Here is a 13,072-nt window from a genome sequence, read left to right as displayed (position 1 = left end):
GGGAGCGTGGTGGCTCCAAGCGAGCACAAGAAGAGAATCGGAGCCGCTGGGAACAAGCGATGTTCCCTGATGGTATGCAGCCCTGACAGCGCTGGCTCTGCTTTAAAGAGTAACTTTATCCTGTAATAACAAACAGGAGAAGCCAAGCTCCTCCCCAGCGCCACTTCCCTGGCTCCAAGGAGGGGGACACTGGAGAGAAAGACAACTTGAGCTGCCAAAAGGCGGTGCTGGTGGGGATGAAAACCCAGTCCAGGGGCAGGGAGGCAACGTGAGAACATCACCGGCATGGATGTCCCTGTGCCAGCAGGGCCAACCCATGGAGCACTTTGTGGGGTGGAAGGGAAGGGCACAGGGTGGGAGATGCTGATGGAGGTGAGGGGGCAGCAGGAGATGCTGGGGCTGGTGACACCAACCCTGGAGCTTCCTGGCTCCCTGGCCATTCTGTTCCATGTCTCCAGCAAAGGCTGCAACAGAAACCATGGGATGGGCACCCACTGGTCTCCGGGGACATCCCTGAAGTCCCTGCACCAGTCCCCGTCCCCTGGGTTTGCAGAGGGGTCGCCCCGATGTGTTTGGGCGGTGACATGCAGGGGACCGGGGGCGGCAGCAACGATTCCTCCAGCAAACCACCTCCTGCCCGGGGCTGAGCACGGCGTTGCCCCGGCCCTGGACAGTCAAACCCCATCCGCTGTCCCCAGGGCCCCCAGCACATGGAAGATCCAAACAGTGATTGTGCCCCAACAGGACCCTGCCCAACTTCCCCAGACCTTTCCTGCACTACATGTCCATCCTGCACCCTGCACACCCCAAAGGTCCCACCCTGCCCAGTACCCCAGGGTGCTGTCTGGGCCCTGCAGCCCTCTTGCTTTGGCTTGATGTGCTGTCCCTGTGGTGTCCCCGGGGCCGCTGGTGGCTGGGTGACGTACCTCGGCTCCTGCCTGGCCCCGTGGGCACCAGCGCTCAGCGCAGCACTGGAGGACGCAGCTGCAGCATGGAGGGTTAGGCTGTGCTGGTAGGAGACTGAGGTCCTCTCCCTGCCAGACAAGAAGATGGGGAGGGGGACAATTTGGCAGAGTTCAGTTGCAGGAGAACAAGGTAATCTGGAGAATGCTGAAACGACTGAATTTTGCTTATCCGAGGATCCACGAGCAGAAAAAAGTCTCCTCCAGAGCCCCTGAGGCTCAGCTCTGTCCTGGCTCTTTAAATGGAGCTGGAGAAATGTTGTGATTCTGTTCCCCACGAGGGATTTCCTCCGCAGTGCTCACCAGGTGCTTGAGCTACATCTGTGCAAAGCCGGGTGCAGGAAGCGTCACGCGGCCGCCCCACGGTGCCTCCCCAGGAGGCTTCCAAAGGAAGCGCCGGGCAGGATCCGACCAGCTCAGAGCGGGGAGAGACAATGGGGAGGGAACCACAGACAGCTAAGCCCTTCAGGACCTTCCCTCAATGCCAGTCAGCATCCTCCTGTGGTGGGGGCAGCCGTGGAGCTGTGCCAGGAAGGAGTCCCCCCTTGGGACATAACGTGGCCAGGGGAGATGCTGGTCCCCAAGCAGGCAAAGCCAGCAGCGAGCTCCTGGCACCGTCCTCGAGCCACCATGGAGCCTCCAGCCCCTGGCCAAAGGGACAGAGGGCAGCAGGGCAGGCAGCAGCGGGTTAAGCACGAGGTGGGGATGGGCGAGCTGCTTCCTCCCAGCTAACGATAATAATACGGCGAGAGGAGGGCAACGCTGGTGGGCCTGCAGGGCCAGATAGCGGCCGGCAGCCCTGGCCCCGCGGCTGCAGTGGTGTGGGAGGAAGCCTGGGCGCATTATCTGCTGGCACCACTCGGCTTCCTTGGGATGTGCTTCCTGCCAAGCTGCATTCCTCCTGCACCCAGCACCCTCCCCTGCTCGTCCTGGCACCCCCCCACTAGCTGCAGGTCCCCAGGTGATCCCCAGCCCTCCCAGCTGGGGACGGTCACTGGGGCTCTGAGCCTTGGGACTGCAGCGCCGTGGGATGTCCCCACTGCGACCGTCCTGCTGCCCCGTCCCTCCATGCCATGGGCAGTGCCCGCACCTTGGCAGGGTGAAGAGCTCTTTGGGCTGGAAGGAGAAGCAGACTCACTCCGACAGGATCTCCAGGTCCTGGCTGAGGTCCATGCAGCTCTGGCTGCTTCTGCTCCTGGTCCTCCCCCCACCGGCGAAGGTCTGGAGCTGCTGAGACAGGCTGTGCTGGCTGTCCCAGCGCTGGTGTCCCGGCGCTTCCTCGTGTGCTGCTGTCCCTGACCTGCCTCCTGCCTGCTGCTCCACCTCCCAGAGCTGGGGCCATCGGACCCGTGGAAGGAGCAGCCCTGCCCCAGCCCTGCTCCTCTCTTTCCCCCTACCTGGATGCGGGAGGCTGCCCTGATCCTTTCCCTGCCCTGACGCAGAACCTGCCCATGGCTCCCCGTCACGGACAGTCCCCCTGGGACTCCCCATGGGCATGTCCGGCCCCAGCTCCTGGTGCAGAACGGCTCTGCCAGCAGCTTTTGGTCTTTCAAACCAGGTGGAAGACCCTGGGAAACGGGCCCTTGCTGCCCCAGGGTGTGCACTTAGGAGACTGCCTCAGCATCCCGCTCTCCTAACCCAGCACTGCAGTGCCACCACCTGCAAGGGCAAATTCCTTAATTTCTTTGGGCTGTGTCCTCTGCAGATGTGCACACTGTAGGGTGGGCAATGCTCCAGTCCAGTTTGCACCTGTCCTACAGCTTCAGGGTAGAGATGGACCAAGGACATCCCACTTTAAGCTGCTAAATGCAGGTGGATCCTAAATCCTCCTTGCCCTGTCCCAGCTTGCCTGTGCTCCCAAGGAGCTGATAGGTGCCAGGCGGAGCTGGCATTTCAGCTGCCCCCTGCTGCAGCCCTCTGGAAGGCACGGTGTGGGCTCTCCTAGGACGCTCTGCTGCAGCCTCCCCGTCTCTGACGGCCACTGAGGCAGTGGCACTGCCAGCCGTCCACCCCCAGGACAGCAGTGGCAGGAAAGGGCAAGGCACGGAAGGAAGAGAAAACTGGAAGAATGAAGAAATCAAAGAAAGCACGAAATCTGTTCCCCAGCGAGCAGAGAGGCGATGGGTGCGACCAGCCTCCGTCACAGCGAGCAGGGGGAGCACGGAGGTCTGACGCTGCCCAGAACCGGGAGATAAGCCTGACACAAAGGGCAACGCCAGCAAAAGGGAGTGAGCGAGGCAGGAAACATCAGGCTGGAGAGGAAGCGTGGAGATAATCAGCTGCATGAGCACAAACACCCGGAACTTGAGCAAAGGAAAAGCCGACACCATTTGGCAAGTGTTGGAGCAGAGAGACCTGCCCATAGGGTCCCTCGCGTGTCCCCGAGCAAGGTGCTGGGTGGTGCTGCCCCAGGCTTGAACAACGGCACCAGCACTGACCAGCCTGCTGCCACTGGGCTCTGCACAGCACTTAGCCCACCGTCTGGCAGCCATGCCAGGCTTCCTACAGGTGCCCTGCCACAGCCTGATGTCCCGCAGGGGCTGCAGCCAGAGAGGGATGCTCACAGATTCACCGGCTCCTGTCCTGCAGCCGCTTCGCTCCCCAAGGAATGTGGCCAGGGGATGCCAGCTCCTCTGGCCGCAGATGCGAGGTGGGGCTGGGAAAGAAAAGAGCGAAGAGGAGCGAGCACCTGCATGGGAAGTCAGGTGGCTGGAGAGAGCCCAGCTCCGGGCTTCCGGAGCACGAAGCAGCCCTCAGCTGGGGACAGCAGCGTTGCTCCCTGTCCCCAGCACTGCTTGGTTTGCTTGGACAGATGCCAGGTGCAGGAGGACAGAGCTGAGGCCAGAATTTCCCTGCCGGGATGGGTCATGCAGCAGTGGGTGCCTCACCCATGGGCAGCGCTCCCAGCACGGCGCACAGCGCCATCTCTGAGTGCCATGGAAAGTGCTTTACAGGCTTGGAAAGTGCAGGAAGCCTGGGTACGGGGCAGACGGACAGACAGACAGCTCCCAACAGCCCTGGGGCTTGGCTCCCTTTGGCATGACCAGGCAGGAGTTGGCATTAGCCTCATGCCAGGGATGGGGCAGCTCTGGGAGAGAACCGGTGCTGAGACCCAGGTGTTCTGGCTCCAGAACCTGCCTGCAGAGTGAGGGAAACCCATCCTCATCCGCTCCCAGCACCCCTGAACTTTGCAGAGGCAGCTTGCCTCTCTTCCCTGGGGCCCGCAGGAAGGAGGGATACAGGGGTACAAGCTTTTAAGCTCCGGCAGCTCTGCCACCTGCAGCCACGGGAACCTGGCCCGAGCTGCACGCAGGTGGCAGATGCTCCCTGCTGTCACCTTTCCTGGCCTCTCTGAAGTCTGGGCTACCAAAATGCCAGTGGCTTGGGAGGACCTGGAGCCAGTGAGGAAAACACTGCTGCCTGTGACTCAGCAGGCTGCTGGGGAGGGCAGGCTGGTGCCGGGGCTTGCTGGAGCTCACAGGGGCACAGCTCACCTCGGTGGGGCTGAGTCGTGGCCCTAGCGTGGCCGTCTGCCCCGGTGCTCTGCCTGCCCGCGGGGGGAGGCCTGGGCAAGGGAGCTCGGTTGGGAAATGGGAGGCTCAGGGGTAAGCTCTGGGTTTTCCTCTTCTGCAAGCCAGGCTGCTCTGCTCAGCCGCTTTTGAAGGAGCCCCTGGCTGCTTTTCTCCATCATTACCCAAGGGGAAGTTCCTTCCAGGAAGGGCAGGTATGGGTGGAAACCTCCAGCTTTTTAAAGCCGAGAAAACCCAGCAGCACCCCAAAGCCCTTTCTTTCAGGGTTGTTACCACCCTCAAGCGAAATCATGCAGCCCAGGGTTGCCCAACCCATGCAGAAGCCCTGTCTGCTGCAGAAACCCAGTTATTGATGTTCTCAGCCTCTCCGTCCAGGAGAAGTGCCATTCCCATGCTGTGCTCCCCTTGGGGCTGGATTTCCCACACTCAGGGCTACTGTGCCCAGCTGCAGCTCCAGTATGGGAACAGCTAGCAGCCTGGGATCACAAAACTGGGCTGTGGCACTGCTGGACCTCTCAGTTGTGCCCCAAGGCTGCTCACAAGGACACGGTGCCCAGCACAAAGTGCCACCAGGATGTCTGTAGCAAAGAGACTGCCAGAGATGGGCACAAGTACAGCAGGGAGCAGGCAGATCCACGCACACTCAGCAGCCAGGGAAGACAACAGGGCTTTGGGCTGGTGAAATGCTCCCTGGGGCTCGCCTTCTGCTCAGAGCAGCCGAAGGCAAGGCAGACAGACTGCTCTAATGCCAGGTTATTTTTTGCAGAGGACCGCTTCGGGCCAGAGCAGAGACAGTCTCAGTGAGGGCACCGCAGCCAGGAGAAGGCAGAGGCACTAATCGACTTGTGACTGCATTTATTAGCGACTCAGATGCAGGGATCACAGACTGCCCTGCACTCCTGGTGGCGGAGTCCTAAGTAGGTCACCTGCAGGCCACAGGGGGCTGAGCACCCTGGTGATTCAGGGCACCGAGAGACCTCCTGGCACTGCACGGTCCCTTGCAGGGGATCACCAAGGAATCACTTTGCCTTCCCAGTTGAGCAGATTCCCACTGTGCTTCTCGGAGAGGACGGGCAGCACAGAGAGCAGCCCCCGCACACTCCTGTCCACCGTCAGGTCAGCCTGCAATGGGCACGAGTGAGGAGCAGGGCTGGGACCCCCCAACTCCTGCTGGTCACCCACCAGCCCCCAGTCAGCTCATGCACATCCCCAGCAAGGCTCCTTCCACCCAGACTGGGGAGAGAGCCATGGGAGGTGGGATGGACCAGTCATGTGAGAGGACAGTTGGGTATCTGCATGGCTTGGATGGAGGTGGCTTGGGCTAGGAAGCCAGCTACAGGCTTTGTGAGCAGCTGCAGGAACCACACACACCAGCTTAGCCAAACAGGCAGTGTCGAAGATCCTGCTGCAAGCAGAATGCTACACGCAGGCTTCTCACCTATGGGTGAGACCTCCTGGGCCTGCAGCTCTCTGAGGAAGGGGGCCACTGTGGGAAGGTGCTGCTCCTCCCCTCTCTACTCTACTGGATTTGGGCTCTCTGCCCATCTCTGGGACTGCCCGAAGTCTTTTCTCCCCTGAACAAGTCCCCTCTAGCCCTGGGTGTGTGGCTCTGGCACAGGGCATGTGCTGATGCTACTCCCCAGGTGCACCCTGCAGCAAAGTTATTTCTCGAGCAATGCCCACACATCCCAGCGACCTTGCTCAGCCAGCACCCACCTCCTGGGTGCCCATGTCGGTTTTCACCCAGCCAGGGTGAAGCGCCACGCAGAGGATCCCGGCCTCCCCATAGGTCAGAGCCTGGCACTTGGTGAGCATGTTGAGGGCAGCCTGGAGGAGGAAGGGAGCATTGAGCAGTAGAAAGCACCACACACCAGCCTCCACTCCCATCTCTGCCTCAAGGTGAGGGAGAAAAACCCAATGCCAGGTCTGCAGGAGATGGAGCACGGTGTGTGCATCCCCTAGGTGGGCAGGGACTGGACATGGAGGTGCCCGGAGAACTCAGGCAGCAACCAGCACACATACGTCCCTCCATCTCACAGCCTTGGGTACTGCCCTGAGACCAGGCCTGGCAAAGGCCAGCTCTGACTCCCACTCAGCTCTCAAGCCCGCATCTCCCTACCTTGCTGCAGCGGTAGGAGATGACAGGCTTGCAGAAGGACTCGGGAGTTTTCTTGATGGATCCCATGACAGTGGAGATGTTGATGATGGCTGCCTTGCTGCAACTCAGTCCCTTCTCTGTGCTGTTCCCGGCAGCCTTCTTCAACAAGGGCAGGAATGTCTGGGGAGAAGCAGCCTGGTGGGATGTCTGTGCCTCCAGCTAGCCCCACTCACAGCAACTGCAACCCAGCCTGTCTACAGCAGGGGGGGTGAGGAGGAGCAGTGGGAAGCCAAGACAGCACGGGGTGGGAGCACAGGCTGGAGCCATCCCCTCCCTCCCGCAGCCTTGGGAAATTTTGGAAGGCACTCTGGGACCTCCACCATGACCACAGACAGCAACGAGGCACGTGGCTGACCAAGTCAGAAGGAACAGGAGGAAGAGAGGCTGTGCCAAACTCCCCTTCCGAGGTGGGCTCTGCCCCGAGCGTTACCTGGGCCATCAGCAGCGGCCCCACCGTGTTGGTCTTGTATGTCCTTATCATCTCGTCAGAGTCCACTGTCTCCAGCGACACCTGGGCATAGATGCCAGCGTTGTTTATCAGCAGGTTCAGGCCCGCGCCGTTCAGCTTCCCCTCCACAATCTTCGCTGCGTCGGCAATAGCTGAGGGATTTGCAACATCTGCGGTGACAGAGAAAGGGCTTTGAGAACCAGGTCTGACCCCATTTCCCCAGGTTTTTCCAGTTCCTTTTGAGCCAGAGCAGCCTTGGGGCCGACCGGGCGCTGACAGTGGTGGGTACTCCTGTGGACAGCTCAGACTGGAGGTGCTGGGGCAGGATGGGCGACAGGCCTCGACCCAGGTGGCAGTGGACGACCAGATCTCAGCACACACCAGCTGTCCTGGGTTTACTCTACAGGCTGCAATCCTAAAGCAGCGCCCATCCTGCAGCAGTCGCTCTCACTCGCAGTACGTCAGCCTGACCAATGGTCTGCTGCCAGGACAGCTCGCAGCTGGCCACAGATAGGTCTAACTTTCCTCAACCTAGCAGGACAGCTAGATTTATTTCTGAACGCTCCACATCCTTGAAATCTTTGTGTCTGGGGTCCACCCAAGGGGCCTAAGGGAGAAGATGGGGGTTAAGCCGCTGAGAAAGAGCTGAGCATCCTGACCTGAGCGGTCTTTTCCACTTGTAGGCACCAGATGGTGCTGTGCAACCAGCCCAGAGCACCCCGGCACCCACAAGCCCCAGTCTCCTCCGCAATGCGCGGTGTAGGGTGCCCTGCTTCGGGCAGCTCGGGGACCCGGCCAGGGCAGAGCCCCTTGCAGACAACCCCAGGGTGACAAAGCGCTGCTGTGACAGTCCCCAGAGGGGCTGTCCCCAGAGGGGCTGTGGCAGGACCTGCTGCAGGACGGCTCTGCGCAGCCCTACAAGGTGAGATGGGCTTGGAGAAGCTGGGCCTTCAGTGGCAGCAGCACTTGAAGCCAAACATTTGGCAGCTCTGAAGAGATGGAGGCAAATGTAGAGCCTGGTGGCAGGGAAGAGAGGAGAAATGGAGCCACTGTGGCTGGTGGACATGAATGGTAGAGGCAGAGCACACCTACCCAGCTTCACAAGAACCAGGTTTGGGTGCCTGGATGCCAGATCTCTCAGTTCCTGTGAAAAGAAACATGGAAACAACTAGATGTGATGCCAAGCACAATACCAGGGCACCAGCGACCAGCCATCTCAAGGAAAACATCTTCAGGATGTTACTGAGCACTTGTGGATGGCTGGATAAGGCACCCAGGGTTTTTCCAAGCTCCACAAAGCTGTAACCATTTACGCAGAGTGCAACACAAGCATGCCTGCAAGGTACTGTGGCCACCCTCCCAAAGCCTGCTGGATCTACATGCAAGAACCCAGCCAGAGCCACAGTAAAGGATGACTGCACATTTATTATTAAGGACCAGCTCACCCAGGAAATGATGCACACTGAGCAGGCATAAGGCCAGAAGCATCTCCCAGAGGCTGCCGGAAGTGTTACAGGTGTGGGAATGACTGTGAGTGCATTCCTGCCATTCCTGATGTGGCAGCATCCTCATTGCTGCGGGTCACCAGCCCCACAAAGCCCCATCTTTGGCTTTCCCTGGCTTTCCAGGTGCTTTCAGCGGGACTGTGTCTCCTTAGGGCCCAGCTGAACATCCAGGCCTGGGTGATGAATACAAAGGCAGGAAAACCCTGGAGCATGCACCTAAAGCACCTTCACACAAGTACACACAGCCCTATGTGAAGATGAGGAGGGAAGAACTACACAGCAAGCAGCATCTGCTTCCCCCCTACAAAAACCTGGCAGATGGCCCTGTCTTTTTTCTTCTAAGTGGTTTAAAAGAGGTTATTTTATCATCTGACGAATGTCTGAGAACACAGGGAGGTGTGGGACGAGGCAGGATCTCCAGAGACCTCTCCCTGCACCAAGAGGGGTCTGAGAGCTCCCTGGTCCCCAGACACTGCATCCTCCCATGTCCAGCATCGCTGAACAAAGAAAGTCAGAGCAGGTCATGAGTGCCACAACAAAGACAGCTAGAATTTTTATCCAGTCTTGTCTGGAGCCAAGCAGCACAATCGCTCTGGATGCTATGTCTCACCTGCTCAACTGAAACGAAACCCTCTGCAAATTTTTCTTGATTACTGCCACCAAACGTAGAGGATTCAGAATCAGTTTTCAAAAATAATAAAATCCCAAATGAAATGCTCAGCTTTACACTTCCTAGCAGCTCTTTGCTCTGAGCTTTCTTCAACTATAGCAGGTTCTAGACAACAGAAATCAAACCACATTCAACATGTCCAAAATGATTACTTTTACAACTATTAAAAAACTCTCACAAACAAGCCCATAGAGAATGTTGCAGGGAAAACAGACTGGCAGCTCCTTGTGAGGGGATGCTTCCCTGGGACTCATCCTGGGACCACATCCCACCGCTGTGGAGTGGGAGTCACTGACCCCGTGTCTCTGAGTGTCACCATCAGGCTCCATGTTCCCACATTCCCTCTGGGCACAGAAAATGATGGAAGATACTTCTCAGTGATTTGTGATGTCTGATGGGCATTTTTCCTTCCCCTGCTACTTTGCTCAGCTGCTGGCTTCAGCAGCTTCTCACCCCCAACATCCGAAGGCACATGAGGAATGAGTAGAGCTCTTGTGGTAGCATCAGCCTGACAGAGGTTCACCCTGCCTTCTGCCTCCTGCTGTCACCCACTTCATCAGCAATGTCCTGAAAACACCGCCACAAGTCTTACCAGAGCACCCTGCAGTGACAGCAATGCACCCTGACCACCTGGGAGAAACGTGCTCCAGTCTGCCCTGCAAAAGGTCCTCTGATCTCAGCACTGCCCGAGCCCAGCAGGTGTAGGGAGGAGAACATGGCAAAAAGGGAAGCGCTGAACTGGCTCTGATGCAGCTCGTTTAGGCACCAGCAGCAGGAGCTCTGCACCTGCAGCAGGGTGCCTTCTCCCTGCCATTGCCCATGAGCCTGAACAGCACGGGCAGGGGGCTCCCGACTACCTCGGGGGCTTTTTGGGGCGGGATTCCTGCAGGCACTGCTCCAAGCCCTGCACGCAGCAGGGCTGTGAGGAGGGGCAGCAAAACAAACCAGCGGAGCAAACACCTCCCCTCTGGTATTTCAGCGGGTGACAGCAAGCGGAGGAAAACCAGAGCTGATGTTGTTGTTAGAAGGAAAGCTGCACATTTTCAGATGCTCCCGTGACTTCCTGCTGAAACAATGCGTGTCTGACTTGCATTTTAGTGAATTGCAAAACTGGGGCAGGAGGGTCCCATGGCTGCTTTCGGACCCCGGGGACCACTGACCTTGCCCACCACAGAGGCCAGCAGCACAGCGACCACTCATGCCCACGGCCCCCCGTGGCACAGGGGGGCTTTCTGCCACCTTCACCTTCGCCCACCGCAGGGCAGGCCGCGGTGCAGCCCCTGGCCGTGCCCGTACCCAGCCCTGCCCGCAACTCAGGCCCACCTGCCATGTCCCTTGGCCTGTCCCTTGGCCGGCCCCGCACTGACCTGCGCCCGCGGCCCCTCGGGGTCCCGGCACGTCGCAAAGATCCATGTGGGCGGGCGAGGCCCCCCAAGCAGCTGCTTTACCAGCTCCAGCCCGATGCCCCGGTTGGAGCCGGTCAGCAGCACGGTGCGCGCCCGCAGCGCCGCCATGCCCACCACACTGGCCCCCCGAGCCCGCTGCGGGCCGCTGGTGCTGGCCGGGGAAGGGCCCGGCCTGGCGCCTCCCTCCTGGGGCCCAGCTGAGGCTGCTTGGGCCCCGGTGACCGGGAGCGAGCTGCCGTGCATGAGAGCACCCTTGTGGTACTGTTTTTTGTTCCTTTTTTTTCTTTTTTTTTTTTCCCCCCACAAACAGTAGACAAAACGACTCTGGCGCCAGTAAATGCACCAGAAAAACAATAATAAAAAGTAAGAAGCAGAAACTCTCGTTAAGGACGTTGTGTAACCAAAAGTCCCGTTCTCCCTTTTCCTGCCTCAGGCCAGGAGCAGGGTTTCTCGCCTCCTCCACCCGGGCTGGAGATAAGGACAGAGGGGTGCAGGCACCTGGTCATGGTGAACCACGCCGGGAAGCGGGACTTCAGCCTCCTGTCCCACCGGGACTGCTCAGCTCCTCCTGGGTCCCCACATGCATGCGATGCGATGCTTGGAAAGGGTTAGTGTGCTGGGCCCCGCGGGAGCTCGTCCTGAATCCAAGGAACTGAACCCTGAGAAAAGGCAAGCTGCAAGCAGCTCTCATTGAATGCTTCCCAGTGTGGGCGTTGCTTGCCCCAGTTCTGGGCTTCAAAGCAGGGGATTAGTGATTTTTGGCGACTTTGTTAGTTAAATGTTGTGAGGCTTCCAGGAGGTTGTAAAGAGAAATGAAAAAACTGAAAGAAAGGAAAGAAATCAAGGAAAGCAAGGAAAGCAAAGAAAGGGAGGGAGAGAGGGAAGGAGGGAGAGAGGGAGGGAGGGAGGGAGGCAGGGAGGCAGGGAGGGAGGAAGGAAAAGAAAGAAAGAGAGAGAGAAAGGAAGAGAGAAAGAGAGAAAGAGAGAGAGAAAGAGAGAGAGAGAAAGGAAGGAAGGAAGGAAGGAAGGAAGGAAGAGAAAAAGAAAGAAAGAAAGAAAGAAAGAAAGAAAGAAAGAAAGAAAGAAAGAAAGAAAGGAAGGAAAGAGAAAGAAAGAAAGAAAGAAAGAAAGAAAGAAAGAAAGAAAGAAAGAAAAAAGAAAGAAAGAAAGAAAGAAAGAAAGAAAGAAAGAAAGAAAGAAAGAAAAAGATACAAGTCTCTCTCAAAGTCTCTCACAAGTCTCTCTCAAAGTCTCTCTCACAAGTCTCCTGATTTGAATGAAATGGCAATAATTATGGGGTAGCTGTTACAGCATCTGTGTTACAATCTGTGTTACAACTTCACTTTTCTTTCTTATGTCAAAACTTGTTTCTTTGTTCTTTTATTCATCAAGAACCATAGAATTACCTTCCACTCTGCCCCAGACCTCCCAAACTCCAAGCACAGGTTTTGTCTTGAGCCTTTCCATGGACCCACCTGCACAGAGAAGTCTTGCAGAGTGGTCATGGCATGTGCACCCATTGTCCACTAATTAAACGGTAACATGCAGACTTGTTGATGGCACTTACATTTTACAATAGCTTGGAGAGATTCTGGGTCCATTTTGGAACATATTCTTGTTTTCTGCATTCCACCAGCCCTTAGTATTGTCCACATGACCTTTACATGGAATGTCCCATCCTGCTGTTGGAAGAGACGTCACTCACAAACAGGCCATGAAACCAAGCCATCCCCTACAGAGAAAGGAATTCTAGGAATTCTCTTCAACGTTTTTATCAATGACGCAGGAGCTGAGTGCACCCTAAGTAAGTTTGTAGATGATAAAAAATTGTATTTCCTCAAGGGATGAGAGGCCTTACGGAGAGATATTGATAGATTAGAGCTCTGAGCAATCACCAGCTCTATGAAATTTAATAAGAACAAATGCTGGATTCTGCACCTGGGAAGGTGTAATCCTGAATGTACGTATAGACTGGGGGACAAGTAGCTGGAGTGCAGCCCTGCAGAATAGGGTCTTAGGGGCTTGATTGATGAGTTAACAATAGGCCCTGGTGGCCAAAGATCCAACCATATCCTGGGCTCCATTAAACACAGTCTAGCTAACTGGTCAAAAGATGGGGTTGTCCCACTATACTCAGCATTGACATAGCCTTACTTCAGGTACTGTGTGCAGTTTTGGGCTCCACAGTATAGGAAGGATATAAACATATTAGAATGTGCCCACTGGAGCAAAACAAAGATGGTAAAGGGTCTACAGTGGAAGATGTATGAGGAGTGGCTGAGGTCCCTTGGTTTGTTCAGCCCAGAGCAGAAAAGGCTGAGGGGAGGCCTCATGGCGGCCTGCAGCTCCCTCACGAGGGGAGCGGAGGGGCAGGTGCTGAGCTCTGCTCTCTG

General features: G+C 57.3%; 1 protein-coding gene across 3 annotated transcripts; it reads right to left on the bottom strand.

Annotated features, from left to right (window-relative positions):
• Positions 1 to 5,330: 5,330 nt before the first annotated feature.
• LOC118246355 (C-factor-like) lies at positions 5,331 to 11,196 on the bottom strand. Of its 3 annotated transcripts, none has more exons than XM_050713177.1 (6): positions 11,178 to 11,196; positions 8,191 to 8,242; positions 7,081 to 7,268; positions 6,612 to 6,770; positions 6,209 to 6,319; positions 5,331 to 5,614 (listed from the first exon to the last, which is right to left on the bottom strand). In XM_050713177.1, exons 3-6 carry the CDS (start codon positions 7,129 to 7,131, stop codon positions 5,501 to 5,503), a joined length of 435 nt encoding a protein of 144 aa, XP_050569134.1. In that variant the 5' UTR covers positions 7,132 to 7,268; positions 8,191 to 8,242; positions 11,178 to 11,196; the 3' UTR covers positions 5,331 to 5,500. The 3 variants fall into 3 exon arrangements, with proteins under 3 accessions (XP_050569134.1, XP_035399262.1, XP_035399263.1); XM_035543369.1 differs by lacking the exon at positions 11,178 to 11,196 and adding an exon at positions 10,641 to 10,949; XM_035543370.2 differs by lacking the exon at positions 11,178 to 11,196 and adding an exon at positions 10,597 to 10,878.
• Positions 11,197 to 13,072: the final 1,876 nt, after the last annotated feature.

The sequence above is a fragment of the Cygnus atratus genome, chromosome 12 (assembly GCF_013377495.2).
Source record: "Cygnus atratus isolate AKBS03 ecotype Queensland, Australia chromosome 12, CAtr_DNAZoo_HiC_assembly, whole genome shotgun sequence".
Classification (NCBI taxonomy): domain Eukaryota; kingdom Metazoa; phylum Chordata; class Aves; order Anseriformes; family Anatidae; genus Cygnus; species Cygnus atratus.
This window is presented reverse-complemented; position numbering and strand designations above follow the sequence as displayed.

Bases quoted from the DNA above. Each gene is read 5' to 3' on its own strand.
- LOC118246355 (XM_035543369.1), bottom strand. From the start codon at position 10,922: ATGCACGGCAGCTCGCTCCCGGTCACCGGGGCCCAAGCAGCCTCAGCT. The intron at 6,771-7,080 runs GTAACGCTCGGG...GCTTCTCCCCAG, and splicing joins GGCCGCTGCTGATGGCCCAG to ACATTCCTGCCCTTGTTGAA. The intron at 5,615-6,208 runs GTGGGTGCTGGC...TGCCCATTGCAG, and splicing joins CCGACATGGGCACCCAGGAG to GCTGACCTGACGGTGGACAG.